General features: G+C 37.5%; 1 protein-coding gene across 1 annotated transcript in view; it reads left to right on the top strand.

The window, feature by feature from the left end:
* EYS (eyes shut homolog) overlaps nucleotides 1–18,695 on the top strand; it is a 280,871-nt gene that overhangs the window by 82,064 nt on the left and 180,112 nt on the right. Inside the window, 1 exon segment of the mRNA XM_061428706.1 lies at nucleotides 8,361–8,364. Coding sequence (XP_061284690.1) covers nucleotides 8,361–8,364 — 4 coding nt within the window.

Here is an 18,695-nt window from a genome sequence, read left to right as displayed (position 1 = left end):
AAAGTAAATGACCCAATCAAAAAATGGGCCAAAGAACTAAATAGACATTTCTCCAAAGAAGACATACAGATGGCTAACAAACACATGAAAAGATGCTCAACATCACTCATTATCAGAGAAATGCAAATCAAAACTACTATGAGGTACCATTTCACACCAGTCAGAATGGCTGTGATCCAAAAGTCTACAAATAATAAATGCTGGAGAGGGTGTGGAGAAAAGGGAACCCTCTTACACTGTTGGTGGAAATGCAAACTAGTACAGTCACTATGGAGAACAGTGTGGAGATTCCTTAAAAACCTGGAAATAGAATGGCCTTATGATCCAGCAATCCCACTGCTGGGCATACACACTGAGGAAACCAGAAGGGAAAGAGACACGTGTACCCCAATGTTCATCGCAGCACTGTTTAGAATAGCCAGGACATGGAAGCAACCTAGATGTCCATCAGCAGATGAATGGATAAGAAAGCAGTGGTACATATACACAATGGAGTATTACTCAGCCATTAAAAAGAATACATTTGAATCAGTTCTAATGAGGTGGATGAAACTGGAGCCTATTATACAGAGTGAAGTAAGCCAGAAGGAAAAACATAAATACAGTATACTAACGCATATATATGGAATTTAGAAAGATGGTACAATAACCCTGTGTACGAGACAGCAAAAGAGACACCAATGTATAGAACAGTCTTATGGGCTCTGTGGGAGAGGGAGAGGGTGAGAAGATTTGGGAGAATGGCATTGAAACATGTAAAATATCATGTATGAAACGAGATGCCAGTCCAGGTTCGATGCACGATACTGGATGCTTGGGGCTAGAGCACTGGGACGACCCAGAGGGATGGTATGGGCAGGGAGGAGGGAGGAGGGTTCAGGATGGGGAACACATGTATACCTGTGATGGATTCATTTTGATATTTGGCAAAACTAATACAATTATGTAAATTTTAAAAATAAAAATAAAATTGCAAAAAAAAAAAAAAAAGAAAGACACCAAAAAAAAAAAAAAAACTAATCAAAAATATACAAGCAACTCCTACAGCTCAACCCCAGAAAAATAAATGACCCAATCAAAAAATGGGCCAAAGAACTAAATAGACATTTCTCCAAAGAAGACATACAGATGGCTAACAAACACATGAAAAGATGCTCAACATCACTCATTATCAGAGAAATGCAAATCAAGACCACTATGAGGTACCACTTCACACCAGTCAGAATGGCTGTGATCCAAAAGTCTACAAATAATAAATGCTGGAGAGGGTGTGGAGAAAAGGGAACCCTCTTACACTGTTGGTGGAAATGCAAACTAGTACAGTCACTATGGAGAACAGTGTGGAGATTCCTTAAAAAACTGGAAATAGAACTGCCTTATGATCCAGCAATCCCACTGCTGGGCATACACACTGAGGAAACCAGAAGGGAAAGAGACACGTGTACCCCCAATGTTCATCGCAGCACTGTTTAGAATAGCCAGGACATGGAAGCAACCTAGATGTCCATCAGCAGATGAATGGATAAGAAAGCAGTGGTACATATACACAATGGAGTATTACTCAGCCATTAAAAAGAATTCATTTGAATCAGTTCTAATGAGGTGGATGAAACTGGAGCCTATTATACAGAGTGAAGTAAGCCAGAAGGAAAAACATAAATACAGTATACTAACGCATATATATGGAATTTAGAAAGATGATAACAATAACCCTGTGTACGAGACAGCAAAAGAGACACTGATGTATAGAACCGTCTTATGGACTCTGTGGGAGAGGGAGAGGGTGGGAAGATTTGGGAGAATGGCATTGAAACATGTAAAATATCATGTAAGAAATGAGATGCCAGTCCAGGTTCGATGCACAATACTGGATGCTTGGGGCTAGTGCACTGGGACGACCCAGAGGGAGGGTATGGGGAGGGAGGAGGGAGGAGGGTTCAGGATGGGGAACACATGTATACCTGTGATGGATTCATTTTGATATTTGGCAAAACTAATACAATTATGTAAATTTTGAAAATAAAATAAAATTAAAAAAAAATTGCCAACATCATTTGGATCATCAAAAAAGCCAAAAATTTCTAGAAAAACATTTACTTCTGTTTTATTGATTACACCAAAGCCTTGACTATGTGGATCACTAAAAACTCTGGAAAATATTTCAAGACATGAGAATACCAGACAACTTTACCTGCATCCTGAGGAATCTGTATGCAGGTCAAGAAGCAAAGTTAGAACTGGACATGGAACAACAGATTGGTTCCAAATCAGGAAAGGAGTACGCCAAGGCTGTATATTATCATCCTGCTTATTAACTTATATGCAGAATACATCATGTGAAATGCTGGCCTAGATGAAGCACAAGCTGGAATCAAATTGCTGGGAGATATATAAATAACCTCAGATAGACTGATGACAGAATAGCAAATCTTTCACCCTTATGGCAGAAAGCAAAGAAGAACTAAAGAGCCTCTTGATGAAAAGCCTCTTGATAAAAAGTAGAGTGAAAAAGCTGGCATAAAACTCAGCATTAAAAAAAAACGAAGATCATGGCACATGTTCCTATCACTTCATGGCAAATAGATGGGGAAACAATGGAAATAGTGAATGACAGACTTTATTTTGGGGGGCTCCAAAATTACTGCAGATGGTGACTGCAACCATGAAATTAAAAGATGCTTGCTCCTTGGAATAAAAGCTATAACCAACCTAGACAGTGTATTAAAAAGCAGACACATACTTTGCCAACAAATGTCCATCTAGTCAAAACTATGATTTTTCCAATAGTCATGTATGGATGTGAGAGTTGGACTATAAAGAAACCTGAGCATGGAAGAATTGATGCTTTTTAATTGTGCTGTTGGAGAAGACACTTTAGAGACTCTTGGATTGCAAGGTGGTCAAACCAGTCAATTCTAAAGGAAATCATTCCTGAATATTCATTGGAAGGACTGATGCTGAAATGGAAACCAATATTTTGCTCCCCTGGTGCACAGAAATGACTCATTGGAAAAGATCCTGATATTGGGAAAGATGGAAGGCAGGAGGAAAGTGGACGACAAAGGATGAGATGGTTGGATGGCATAACCAACTCGATGGACATGAGTTTGAGCAAGCCCCGGGAGTTGGTGATGGACAGGGTAGTCTGACTTGCTGCAGTCCATGTGGTCACAAAGAGTTGGACACAATTTAGTGATTGAACTGAGCTTAACTGATATTTAATCACAATTTTTTGGGAATATTTTGACACATTTTTTAAGAAAGCAAATTAATTTTGTAAACTGTTTTACCCTATGTATGATAATAACCAATTTTAGTTTATATCCCATAGAAAAGTCTTATGCACAAATGAGTATCTCTATTTTCCTCCTTTATTGAGCAAGTATTTCCTGGGTACCTGTTTGCTAAGTACTATTTCAAGCACTTGAAGATAGTAAATAAAACAGATCAATATTTCTGCTCCTATAGATATTACATTCTCGTGGATACAAATAGAAACATAAGCTATAAGTAAATGAGTCAGAATCTCAGAGCACATCTAAAGCACTTTGATTTTGACCCTGACCTAGGGAGCCCTTGAAGCGTTTTGAGAAGAGAAACATGGTCTGATGTTCAGAAGGTTGATTCTGACTACTGTGATGAAAGTGGAATGCAGTAGTGCTGAGGCAAAAGTAGGGAATCTTATTGTAATTCAGAGGACAATAAAATTTTCCATGAAAAAATATTGTTTTGAACATTTGTAAATCAAGAAAAAGCTTTATTGGATCATAAAATAAAAACTTTCAGCAAAATTTACTATTAATAATGAGATCAGAAAGTATACCTATTTTAAAATTTGACTTATTTGCAGCATATGATAATAATAATAGAGAAGCATGCATAGTTTAAAATGTAAGCCATACAAACTATGATTTAAAATGTCTTGTGAGATAATAGTTTTAATTTCAGTGAGAGACTACATTAAATTATAAACCTAAAAACTGTTATAAAACTTAAGGTAAATAGCATGAAATAAAATACAATGATGATGATAATAATGGGTTATTTCAACAGCTGACTTATGCAGAAGTTGTTTCTATATAAAAGTAACGGTGCTATTATTCAGTTGCGTCCAACTCTTTGGGACTACATGGTTTGTCCATCCAATTCTCCAGGGAAGAATACTGGAGTGGGTTGCCATTCCCCTCTTAAGGGGGGATCCTTTACCTTCTGAACTACCAGGGAAGTCCTTGTTTCTATAAAGGAGTAGGCAAATACACAATTCAAGGATAAAATATATATTATATACATATATATAATTTAATACTACTACTTTCCATCCTTATTCATTCAAATATCTTTTAGTTGTTATTTTGAAGTAGTATACAGTAAAATTTGTTAGATGTGCTTTTCATTTCTATGAATTTTAACACATCATAGATTTTTATGGGCTTCCTTGGTGACTCAGCAGTAAAGAATACACCTGCTAATGGAGGATAAACAGATTTGATCCCTGAGTCAGGAAGATCCCTTGGAGAAAGAAATGGCAACGCCCTCCAGTATTCTTATCTGAGACATTCCATGGCCAAAGGAGCATGGTAAACTACAGTCCATGAGGTAGCAAGAATTGTACACCACTTAGCAACTAAACAACAACAACAACAAAAACATAGACTTCTGTATTAACAACTGCAGTTAGGATACATCAACCCCCAGACCTCTTTTGGGCTATTCCTTTTTAGTTACATTTCTTCCCATCCTGGGCCCTGTCAACCACTGATCAATTCTTTGTCATTATAGTCTGTATTGTCAAGAGAATCATGCATTACATATGCTTTAGAGACTGGGTTCTTTCCCTCAGCTATCTTAGAGATCTCTCCAATTACTGCATGAAGTCAGAGTTCACATTCCTTTATTATTGCTGAGCTGTATCCATGTGGTAAGAATCCACCTTCCAAAGCAGGTTATGTGGATTCAATCTATGGATTGGGAAGATAACACAGAGAAGAAAATAGCAACCCAACCCACTCCAGTATTCTTACCTGGGAAATCTACAGCCCATTACAAAAGAGTCAGACACAACTCAATGACTAAACAACAACAGCATTCAATTATATAGATATACCAAAGTTTATGTATCCATTCATTTAAGGACATCTGAGTTATTTGCATTTTTATGATTATGGATAAAGCTTCCATACACATTCACATATCGAACTTACGTTCCAATCTCTAGAGTAATCAAAATTCATTTCATTTTTTATTATTTTATTATTTGTGAAAAATAAAAATTTCCTTCCCTAAGCTAAATACTTAAGAATAACATTGCTATGTTATATAGCTGTGCATGTTTAACTTTATAAGTATGTACTAAACTGTTTTCCAAAGTGCCTATTCTGTATTCCTGCTTCCAACCAATAATGTATGAGTACCTGTTATTTTGCATTTCCAATAACACACATGTTGTAATTTGCCTTTATTTATTTCTTTTTTTCATTTCAGCCATTTTAATAAGGGAGCAGTGATAACTCATTGTAGTTCAGATATCTTAAAAGTCAGATTTATTTATTTTTTTAAATGCTTTGAAACTTTAGAAGGGGTGGTGAGTTCAAAAATATTATGGCTAATCAAAAAAAAAAAACAAAAAAAAACAGGATCACTAGGTGGTAGGAACATAGAGTTTTATGTGGGTTAGATTAATATTACAAGTGAGAAGAGTCTTCCCTTATATCAGGTTTTTTTTTTTTTTTTCTTCTCAGAGGCAGGAACTCAGAGTCATCATCCAGAGAGCAAAGAGGGTGAAAGTCTCCTGGGGAACAGCAAATGTCGGGAGAGCCCTCACAAAACTGGCTAATGTCCCTCAACAGCACACCTGGCAGTCTCCAAGGTATGGAACTACAAAGGGCAGCCACTTGGAGTTGGGGTCTTTTGTAGTCAGGTACATCTTATCTGTGGTTAGCAAATGCCAGGTACAGCATTGCTATGTGTGTAATTCAGGGAGGCTCTAATTTGCTAAGTTATTGAGGATACATGAAAAGCAATTGGATGTGTTCCCGGATGTGTTAAAAAAATAAAGTTTGGCACTGGTGGGCTTTTGAGCTAATTGTCCCAGCTTGCTGTGAAGAATTAATGTACAGAAACCAAGTTTGGCTGACAGAAGGAAACAGAGCTCTAATGTTCCAGTACATGGTATGATTCAATCAATCATATGACTCATGCAATATACCTTCTGTAGAAAAATGTAACATTTTACTAATGTTTGAGAAAGTAAAAGTTGAAGATAAAAAAATGAAAATGTTTTTTTGGCAACTTCTCTCTTAATGTTTGATATAGAAATACAATTTGGTTCTCATATTTGAAGACAGTATTATTGATAGTTTGATAAATAATGACTGTATTGTGTTAATGGAAAGGTTTGTCGATTTAATGGTATAGTTTAAGGATTTGGAAGTCATTATGTATGTGTGTTTGTGTGCGTGTGTGTATCTATTGATATATATTATAAATTAATTTGATAACCCTTGTGTCATTTGAGTAATGCATTGCTTATTCAGGCCAAAACATCACTAAATATCACCAAAATATATTTTTGTGCACTTGATAAAGAAGTGGCCAAAGGAAAATCTTGGTACACTGAAACCAGGTTTTGGATATGGGTCACCATACTCTGAGTAAATCAAGATAATAGGTATTTAATCTCCTTTTTCCTATTAACACTGTAAGTATTTCCAAATGACCTGGTGATAGTGCACACATTTCCAGGACTGGGGAGATGAGATAATCAGTATCAAAATTGTAGAGAATTTTCCTCACTTTCTGTACCATATAGTACACAAACAGTGGAAAAGCAAAAATCAAGATGAAAGACCTAGAGGCTTTAATATCTTTGTAGGTATGATGACATTCATATTTTAATTCAGCATTTAAAAAATTGTAACAGTTTGTATTATAACAAGTACTTATGTATGTTTTGTACTTATAAGTCTTTGTCTATTGCTTTCCTTTGTGGATTTAAGTTAGATCTTAATTTGCAAAGATGTGTTTATCTCTAGGGAAGTAACATTTGAGGAGCTTGAAGTTTAGTAGACACAATAGTCCATGGGTATTTTCTTTTCTCTTTCTGACTAACTTGATTTCTTTTCTGTCTTCCTTCCTTCTTCCTCCCTTCCTTCATTCTTTTCTTTCCTTTTTCCTTCATTCTTTCCTCATTCCTTTGTTTCCTCTTTGGAATACCACTGAGGAAGAATTTAAGGGAGAGATAACTGGCTGACTACTCCCTAGAAATGAGAAATTTATTATACTATTGATAAATAATAACTATAAGGTTATTATCATTTTTTATTTGACTACTTCATAGTTTTCTTAAAAATCAAGCTGTATATGTATAAAGATCTTTGAGATCTTGAAATCTTTGAGAGTATAAAATGAGGGCTTTTTATTCCTCATTCATTTAACAAATATTTATTAACCATGCACCCTGTGTCAGGCACTTCTTACCTATCATCTTTGAAAAAGCTGTGTAATAGTATTTCACTTTCTTATTCCTTTACATTAAATTTAAAGGTTTAGTATATTTGATTATGTCATCTCACATGCTAGTAAAGTAATGCTCAAAATTCTCCAAGCCAGGCTTCAGCAATACGTGACCTTCTCATTTTCAAGCTGGTTTTAGAAAAGGCAGAGAAACCAGAGATCAAATTGCCAACATCCTCTGGATCATGGAAAAAGCAAGAGAGTTCCAGAGAAACATCTATTTCTCCTTTATTGACTACGCCAATGCCTTTGACTGTGTGGATCACAATAAACTGTGGAAAATTCTGAAAGAGATGGGAATATCAGACCATCTGACCTGCCTCTTGAGAAATCTGTATGTAGGTCAGGAAGCAACAGTTAGAACTGGACATGGAACAACAGACTGGTTCCAAATAGGAAAAGGAGTACGTCAAGGCCATATATTGTTACCCTGCTTATTTAACTTCTATGCCGAGTACATCATGAGAAACACTGGACTGGAAGAAACACAAGCTGGAAACAAGATTGCCGGGAGAAATATCAATAACCTCAGCTATGCCGATGACACCACCCTTATGGCAGAAAGTGAAGAGGAACTCCTCTTGATGAAAGTGAAAGAGGAGAGTGAAAAAGTTGGCTTAAAGCTCAACATTCAGAAAACAAAGATCATGGCATCCAGTCCCATCACTTCATGGTAAATAGATGGGGAAACAGTGGAAACAGTGTCTGACTTTATTTTGGGGGGCTCCAACATCACTGCAGATGGTGACAGCAGCCATGAAATTAAAAGACGCTTACTCCTTGGAAGGCAAGTTATGACCAACCTAGATAGCATATTCAAAAGCAGAGACATTATTTTGCCAACAAAGGTCCGTCTCGTCAAGGCTATGATTTTTCCTGTGGTCATGTATGGATGTGAGAGTTGGACTGTGAAAAAGGCTGAGCGCCGAAGAGTTGATGCTTTTGAACTGTGGAGTTGGAGAAGACTCTTGAGAGTCCCTTGGACTGCAAGGAGATCCAACCAGTCCATTCTGAAGGAGATCAGCCCTGGGATTTCTTTGGAAGGAATGATGCTAAAGCTGAAACTCCAGTACTTTGGCCACCTCATGCGAAGAGTTGACTCATTGGAAAAGACTCTGATGCTGGGAGGGATTGGGGGCAGGAGGAGAAGGGGACGACAGAGGATGAGATGGCTGGATGGCATCGCTGACTCGATGGACGTGATCCTGAGTGAACTCTGGGAAGTAGTGATGGACAGGGAGCCCTGGCGTACTGCAATTCATGGGGTCGTGAAGAGTCGGACATGACTGAGCGACTGAACTGAACTGAATATTATATACATCCTTATCTTAATAATTTACATTGCTTGTAATATTGATGCTGAAAGCTACTATAACTGCTTCTTAAGTCATTTTGTTTCACATGTAAATAATTAAGTTCTCTAAATTCAACTTGCCCCTCCATGCAAGATAACATAAAGATAATGAGAGTGATTACTTTGAATTAATATCACTGGTCCTTAAAACATCACTAAGGAGATTGTTTCAATGTGGTAGAATAGAAGGGCATGCACTTTTCTTCTCTGAAAGCATCAAAATCACAACTACCTGTTTAGCAACCATCAACAGGAGGATGCTGAAACTCACAAAAAAAAGATACCTACACCAAAGGGCCAAAAAGAAGCCACAATGAAATGGTAGGAGGGATGCAATCATGATGAAATCAAATCCCATAACTGTTGGGTGGGTGATCCATAATCTGGAGAACAGTAATATCAAAGAAGTTCTAAAGGTTATAAACTCTGGATTAGGCTTCCCAGTCTGGATATCTGGCAAAGGGGCATGAAATCCCTAAGAACTCTGACTTTGAAGTCCAGCAGGATTGGATTACAGGACTTCCAAAGGACTGGGAGAAATAGAGACTCCACCCTTGGAGGGCACAAACAAAACCTTGTGCACACCAGGACCCACAGAAAATGAGCAATGACTCCACAGAAGACTGAGCCAGAACTACCTGTGAGTTTTAGAGGGTCACTTACAGAGGTGTGAGTTAACACTGGCTCAGTGCAGGGATAGGGGCACAGACAGCAGACGTCCTGGGAGGTATCCCTTGGCATAAGCCCTCTTAGGGGTCATCAATAGCCTTTAGATCCTGTAGACTCCAAGACTGAGTCTCCTCAGGCCAAAAACAGGGAGGGAATGTAGCCCCATCTGTCAGCAGACAATTATATTACAAATTTACTGAACAAGAAAACAAGACCAAGTTTTCTCTATAACCAGTCCCTCCCATCAGGAAGCTTGCCCAAGCCTCTTAGTCTCATCCACCTGAGGACAGACAAAAGAAATAAGAACTAAAATCCTGCAGCCTCCAGAATGAAAAACACAATGAGAAAAAGCTAATCAAAAGGGAAAACAAACAAACATAGGATTGTGACCCAGGTGAAGGAACGCAGAAAAGCAATTAAATGAAGTGGAGATAGGCAACCTCCAAGAAGAAGAATTCAGAATAACCATAGTAAAAGATGATCTGGGATCTCAGAAAATGAATGAAGAAGATGCAAGAAATGTTTACCAAATACCTAGAGGAACTAAAGAGCAAATAAACAGAGATGAACAATACACTAGAAAGAATCAATAATGGAATAACTGAGGCAGAAGGACAGATAAGAGACTTAGAAGACATAACGGTGGAAACCACTGCAGCAAAACACAATAGAGAAAAAAGGAATTAAAGGAAATGAAGGCAGCCTAAGAGACATCTGGGACAACATTAAACACACCAACTTTCACATTATAGGGGTCCCAGAAGGAGAAGAGAGAGAGAAAGGATCCAAGAAAATATCTGAAGAGATAAGAGCTGAAAGCTTCCCTAACATGGGAAAGGAAATAATCAAACAAGTTCAGGAAACACAGAGAGTCCCAGGAAGGATTAACCAAAGGAGGAACACACCAGACACATAGTAATCAAACTGACAAAAAATACAGATAAGATATAAGATTAAAAGCAACAAGAGAAAAAAGGCAAACAACATACAAGAGAACTACCATAAGATTATCAGCTGATTTCTCACAGAAACTCTACAAACCAGAAGGGAATGGCATAATATATTCAATGTGATGAATGAGAAAAATCTACAACCATGAATACCCAGCAAGACTATCATTCAGATTTGATGGAGAAACAAAAAGCTTTCCAGACAAGTGAAAGTTAAGAGAGTTCATCACCAATAAACCAGCTTTACAACAAATGCTAAAGGAACTTCTCTAGGCAGGAAACGTAGGAGAAGGAAAAGACCTAGAGTAAATAAACCCAAATCAATTAAGATCATTGTAATAGGATCTTACATATTGATAATTATCTTAAATGTAAATGGACTAAATGCACCAACCAAGTCACAGACTAGCTGGGTAGATACAAAAAACAAAATCCGTATATATGCCGTCTACAAGAGACCCACCTCTGACCTAGGGACACTCACAGACTGAAAGTAAGGGGATGGGAGAAAGTATTCCACTCAAATGGAAATCAAAAGAAAGCTCAAGTTACAATACTCATATCAGACAAAATAGTCCAAATGTTTACTATTATAAAAGACAAAGAAGGACACTAGAAAATGATTGAGGTTCAATACAAGAAGATATAATTATAAATGTATATGCACCCAACTTAGGAACACTTCAATATGTAAGTCAAATACTAAAAACCATAAAGGGAGAAACTGACACAACTTCATGGTGGAATTTAACACACCATTTTCATCAATGGACATATCATCCAGACAGAAAGTAATAAGAAAACTGAGGCCTTAAATGACACATTAGATGAGTTGAACTTAACTGATATTTTTAGAGCATTCCATACAAAAGCTGCAGACTACACATTCTTCTTAAGTGCACTTTGAATATTCTCCTGAACTGACTACATGCTGTGTCACAATGTATAAGCCTTAGTATGTTTAGGAAAATTGGAATCATACCAAACATCTTATCTGATCATAACACTATGACATTAGAAATAAGTTGCAATTAAAAAAAAAAAAAACTCTAATACATACAAAAATATGGAGACTAAGCAACATGCTATTAAACTACCAGTAGATTACAGAATAAATTAAAAAAAAATTACCTAGACACAAACAAAAATGAAGACACAACAGTCCAAAACATATGGGATGCAGCAAAAGCAGCTCTAAGAGGTAAGTTTATAACACTACAATCTTTTTCTCAAAGAACAAGAACAACCTCCAGTAAACAGCCCAATCTTACATCCAAAACAACTAGAGAAAGAACAAACAAAATCTAATGTTAGTTGAAGGAAGGAGATCATAAAGATCAGAGCAGAAATAAGTGGCATTCAGACAAAGAAAGCAATTGCAAAGATCAATGAAATTAAAAGCTGTTTTTTAAAAAAAGATAAACAAAATTAATAGACCTTTACTTAGCCTTAAAAAAAAAAAAAAGGAGAGGACTCAAATAAATAAAATTAGAAATAAAAAAAATGAAAAGTTACAACTGACTCAACAGAAATAACAAGGATTATTAGAGATTATTATGACCAGCTGTATGCCAATAAATGGACAACCTGGAAGAAATTCATAAATTCTTAGAAAGGGACACTCTCATAAGACCAAACTAGAAAGACATAGAAAATATGAACAGAACAATAAGAAGCACTAGCATTGAAACTGTAATTAAAACCTTACAAAAACAAAAGCCCAGGATCTGACATTTTAACAGGCAAACTTTACCAATCATTAAGAGAAGAGTTAATGTTTATTCTTCTGAAACTGTTCCAAAAAGTTGCAGAGGAAGAAAAGCTTCCAAAATCATTTTATAAGGCCACCATTGCCCTGATACCAAAACCAGACAAAAACGCAACAGCAACAAAAAAAAAAAAAAAAAGAGAGAGAGAGAGAGATTGAGAGACAATTACATGCCAGTATCAGAGAAACCCAAGTAAGACAGTAGGTGTTGTAAGAGGGCAACAGAGGGCAGACACAATGAAATGAAACCACAGAAAACTAACCAAATTGATCACATGGACCACAGCCTTGTCTAACTCAATGAAACTAAGCTATGCCAAGTGGGGCCAGCCAAGAAGGGAGGGTCATGGTGGAGAGGTCACACAGAATGTGGTCCACTGGAGAAGGGAATGGCAATCCACTTCAGTATTCTTGCCTTGAGAACACTATGAACAGTATGAAAAGGAAAAATGATAGGATACTGAAAGAGGATCTCCCCAGGTTGGTAAGTGCCCAATATGCTACTGGAAATCAATGGAGAAATAACTTCAGAAAGAATGAAGAGGTGGAGCCAAAGCAAGAAAAATACCCAGTTGTGGATGTGACCAGTGATAGAAGCAAGTTTCAGTGCTGTAAAGAGCAATATTGCATACGAACCTGGAATGTTAGTTAGGTCCATGAATCAAGGCAAATTGGAAGTGGCCAAACAGGAGATGGCAAGAGTGAACATTGACATTCTGGGAATCAGCAAACTAAAATGGACTGGAATGGGTGAATTTAACTCCGATGACCATTATATGTACTATTGCATTCAGGAATCCCTTAGAAGAAATGGAGTAGCCATCATGGCCAACAAAAAAGTCCAAAATGCAGTACTTGGATACAGTCTCAGAAACGACAGGATGATCTCTGTTCGTTTCCAAGGCAAACCATTCAATATCACGGTAATCCAAGCCTATACCCCAACCAGTAACGCTGAAGAACCTGAAGTTGAATGGTTCTATAAAGATCTACAAGACCTTTTAGAACTAACACTTAAAAAAGATGTAATTTTAATTATAGGGGACTGGAAAGCAAAAGTAGGAAGTCAAGAAACACCTGGAGTAACAGGCAAATTTGGAATATGGAATGAAGCAGGGCAAAGGCTAATAGAGTGTTGCCAAGAGAATGCACTGGTCATAGCAAACACACTCTTCCAACAACACAAGGGAAGACTCTACACATGGATATCACCACATGGTCAACACCAAAATCAGATTGATTATATTCTTTGCAGCCAAAGATGGAGAAGTTCTATACAGTCAGCATAAACAAGACCGGGCACTGACTGGCTCAGATCACGAACTCCTTATTGCCAAATTCAGACTTAAATTGAAGAAAGCAGGGAAAACCAACTAGACCATTCAGGTATGACCTAAACCAAATCCCTTATGATTATACAGAAGAAGTGAGAAATAGATTTAAGGGCCTAGATCTGATAGATAGAGTGCCTGATGAACTATGGATGGAGGTTTGTGACATTGTACAGGAGACAGGGATCAAGACCATCCCCATGGAAAAGAAATGCACAAGGAAAATGATTGTTTGAGGAAGCCTTACAAATAGCTGTGAAAAGAAGAGAGTGAAAAGCAAAGGAGAAAAGGAAAAATATAAGCATATGAATACAGAGTTCCAAAGAATAGCAAGGAGAGATAAGAAAGCCTTCCTCAGCAATCAATGCAAAGACATAGAGAAAACAACAAAACAGGAAAGACTAGAGATCTCTTCAAGAAAATTAGAGATACCAAGGGAATATTTTATGCAAATACGGTCTCGATAAAGGACAGAAATGGTATGGATCTAACAGAAGCAGAAGATATTAAGAAGAGGTGACAAGAATACACAGAAGAACTGTACAAAAAAAAGATCTTCATGACCCAGATAATCAAGATGGTGTGATCACTCACCTAGAGCCAGACATCCTGGAATGTGAAGTCAAGTGGGCCTTAGAAAGCATCACTATGAACAAAGCTAGTAGAGGTGATGGAATTCCAGTTGAGCTATTCCAAATCCTGAAAGGTGATGCTGTGAAAGTGCCGCACTCATATGCCAGCAAATTTGGAAAACTCAGCATGGCCACAGGACTGGAAAAGGTCAGTTTTCATTCCAATCCCAAAGAAAGGCAATGCCAAAGAATGCTCAAACTACCGCACTATTGCAGTCATCTCACACGCTAGTAAAGTAATGCTCAAAATTCTCCAAGCCAGGCTTCAGCCATACATGAACCGTGAACTTCCAGATGTTCAAGATGGTGTTCGAAAACATAGAGGAACCAGAGATAAAATTGCCAACATCCGCTGGATTATTGAAAAAGCAAGACAGTTCTAGAAAAATATCTATATCTGCTTTATTGACTATACAAAAGCCTTTGATTGTGTGTGTCACAATAAACTGTGGAAAATTCTGAGAGAGATGGAAATATCAGACCATCTGACCTGCCTCTTGAGAAACTTGTATGCAGGTCAGGAAGCAACAGTTAGAACTGGACATGGAACAACAGACTGGTTCCAAATAGGAAAAGGAGTACATCAAGGCTGTATATTGTCACCCTGCTTATTTAACTTCTTTGTAGAGTACATCATGAGAAACGCTGGGCTGGAAGAAGCACAAGCTGGAATCAAGATTGCTGGGAGAAATATCAGTAACCTCAGATATGCAGATGACACCACCCTTATGGCAGAAAGTGAAGAGGAACTAAAAAGCCTCTTGATGAAAGTCAAAGAGGAGAGTGAAAAAGCTGGCTTAAAGCTCAACATTCAGAAAACGAAGATCATGGCATCTGGTCCTATCACTTCATGGGAAATAGATGGGAAAACAGTGGAAACAGTGTCGGACTTTATTTTTCTGGGCTCCAAAATCACTGCAGATGGTGATTGCAGCCATGAAATTAAAAGACGCTTACTCCTTGGAAGGAAAGTTATGACCAACCTAGATAGCATATTGAAAAGCAGAGACATTACTTTGCCAACAAAGATCTGTCTGGTCAAGGCTATGGTTTTTCCTGTGGTCATGTATGGGTGTGAGAGTTGGACCATGAAGAAAGTTGAGCACCAAACAATTGATGCTTTTGAACTTTGATGTTTGATAAGACTCTTGGACTACAAGGAGATCCAACTAATCCATTCTAAAGGAGATCAGTCCTGGGTGTTCATTGGAATGACTGATGCTAAAGCTGAAACTCCAATACTTTGGCCACCTCATGCGAAGTGTTGACTCATTTGAAAAGATCCTGATGCTGTGAGGGATTGCGTTCAAGAGGAGAAGGGGATGACAGAGGATGAGATGGTTGTATGACATCACCGCCTCGATGGACATGAGTTTGAGTAAACTCCAGGAGTTGGTGATGGACAGGAAGGCCTGGCATGGTGTGATTCATGGGGTTGCAAAGCCTCGGACATGACTGAGTGACTGAAATGACTGACTGAACTGCGTGATCACTGATGAACATAGATGCAAAAATCCTCAACAAAATCTCGCAGTCTACATGATCAAGTGAGATTTATCCCATGGATACAAGGATTTTTCAACATCTATAAATCAGCAAACTTATATGTGACATACCACATCATCAAGTTCAGTTCAGTCACTCAGTCGTGTCTGACTCATCGTGACCCCATGGACCAGAGCACACCAGGCCTCCCTGTCCATCACCAACTCCTGGAGTGTACCCAAACGGATGTCCATTGAATTGGTGATGCCATCCAACCATCTCATCCTCTGTCATCCCCTTCTCCTCTTGACTTCAGTCTTTCCCAGCATCCAGGTCTTTTCAAATGAGTCAGCTATTCACATCAGGTGGCCAAAGTATTGGAGTTTCAGCTTCAACATCAGTTCTTTCAATGAACACTCAAGATTGATCTCCTTAAGGATGGACTCGTTGGATCTCCTGCAGTCCAAGGGACTCCTAAGAGTCTTCTCCAACACCACAGTTCAAAAGCATCAATTCTTTGGCACTCAGCTTTCTCTAATAGTCCAACTCTCACATCCATACATGACTACTGAAAAAACCACATCAACAAACTGAAGAATTAGAGACATATGATTATCTCAATAGATGCAGAAACAGCTTTTGACAAAATTTAGCACCAATTTTTTTTAAACAAACTCTCCAGAAAGTGGGCATACAATAACCTTACTTCAACATAATAAAAGCCACATATGACAAAACTACAGCTAGCATCATACTCAATGGTAAAAAGTTGAAAGCATTCCAAGATCAGGAACAAGAAAATCATATCCACTCTCACCGCTTTTACTAAACATTGTTTTGGAAGTTCTAGTTATAGCAATCAAAGAAGGAAAAGAATAAAGAGAATCCAAACTGGAAAAGAAGAAGCTAAACTGTCATTGTTAAAGGATGACATGATACTATACATCAGTTCAGTTTAGTTACTCAGTAGTGTCTGACTTTGCAACTCCCTGGACTGCAGCACACCAGGCTTCCCTGTCCATCACTAACTCCCAGAGATTGCTCAAACTCATGTCCATCGATTGGTGATACCATTCAACCATCCCATCCTCTGTCATCCCTTTATCCTCCTGCCTTCAATCTTTCCCAGTATCAGGGTCTTTCCCAAGGAGTCAGTTCTTCACATCAGGTGATCAAAGTATTGGAGTTTTAGCTTCAGCATCAGTCCTTACAGTGAATACTCTGGACTAATTTCCTTTAGGAATGACTAGTTGGATCTCCTTGCAGTCCAGGGGATTCTAAATACCCTTCTCTACCACCACAGTTCTACTAAAGGTGCTACCAGAAAACTACTAGAATACATCAATGGATTTGTTAAAGTTGCAGCTTACAAAATTAATACACAGAAATATATTGCATTTTTATACACTAACCAGAAAATATCAAAGAGAAAAATTCAAGAAGCAATTCCATTTATTGTTGCATCAAAAATAGTAAAATACCTAGGGATAAACCTACCTAAGGAGACAAAAGAAAAACCTGTACAATGAAAACTATAAGTTGCTGATGAAAAAAATCAAAGAAGACATCAACAGATAGAAAGATACCATGTTGCTAGATTGGATAAATCAACATTGTCAAAATGACTCTACTACCCAAGGCAATCTACATATTCAAATGCAATTCTTATCAAATTACCAATGACATTTTTCACAGAACTGGAATAAAAAAATTCCAAATTTTGTATGCAGACACAAAAGACCCTGAATAGCCAAAACAATCTAAGAAAGAAAAGTGGAGCTGGAGGAATCAGACTCCCTGACTTTAGACTATACTACAAAGCTACAGTCATCAAAATAGTAGAGTACTAGCACAAAAACAGAAATATAGATCAGTGGAACAGAATAGAAAACCCAGAAATAAGTCCATGCACCTATGGACAATTAATCCAAGACAAAGAAGTCTTATGTACGCAATGCTGCAAAGACAGTCTCTTCAAGATATGGTGGTAGGAATACTGCACAGCTACATGTTAAAAAAAAAAAAAAAGATGAAATTAGATCATTTTTTAATTCCATACACAAACATAAGCTCAAAATGGATTAAAGACCTAAATATGAGACTGGATACTATGAAACACCTAGAGGAATATATAGGCGGAACACTGTCTGATGTAAATCTCTTTTGATCTGTCTCCCAGAATAATGGAAATGAAATAAAAAATAAAAAATGGGACCTATTTGAACTCAAAAGCTTTTGCACAGCAAAGGAAACCATCAATAAAATGAAAAGACAACCCACTGGGAGAAAATATTTGCAAATGATTTGACCAATTAGGAATTAGTCTCAAAAATTTACAAGCAATTGCTTAACAGCATCAAAGGAAAAAAGAAGCAATCCACTCAAAAAAAAAAAAAAAAAAAAAGCGCTAAAGGGCAGAAAACCTAGATAGACATTCTTTGAAGAATACATATAAATGGTCAGTGGCACATGAAAAGATATTCACATCACTAATTATTAGAGAAATGCAAATCAAAACTACCATGAAAGATCTCACACCAGCCAGAATTGCTATTATCAAAAAATCTACAAATAATAAATGTTGGAAAGTGTGTGGAGAGAAGGGAAGCCTCCACTGTTGGTGGGAATGTAAATTGGTACAGTCACTATGGAGAACAGTATAGAGATTTCTTAAAAACCAAAAGAGAGGTATCATATGATTTTGAAATTCTACTCCTTGGCATATATCCAGAGAAAAGCATGATTTGAGTGGCTATGTGTACCCCAACATTCATTGCAGCACTATTTACAATAGCCACAACATGAAAGCAACCTAAATGTTCATTGAGAGAGGAATGGATAAAGAAGATATGGTCTGTATTTACAATGGAATATTACTCAACCACAAAAAGAATCAAATACTGCCATTTGTAGCAACATGAATGGAACTAGAGAGTGTCATAGTGAATGAAGTCAGACAGAGAAGGAGAAATAACGTATGGCATCCCTTATTTG

Source organism: Bos javanicus, chromosome 9 (genome assembly GCF_032452875.1).
Source record: "Bos javanicus breed banteng chromosome 9, ARS-OSU_banteng_1.0, whole genome shotgun sequence".
Lineage (NCBI taxonomy): Eukaryota > Metazoa > Chordata > Mammalia > Artiodactyla > Bovidae > Bos > Bos javanicus.
Note: the sequence above shows the minus strand (reverse complement) of the source record. Positions and strands in the feature narration are given on the sequence as shown.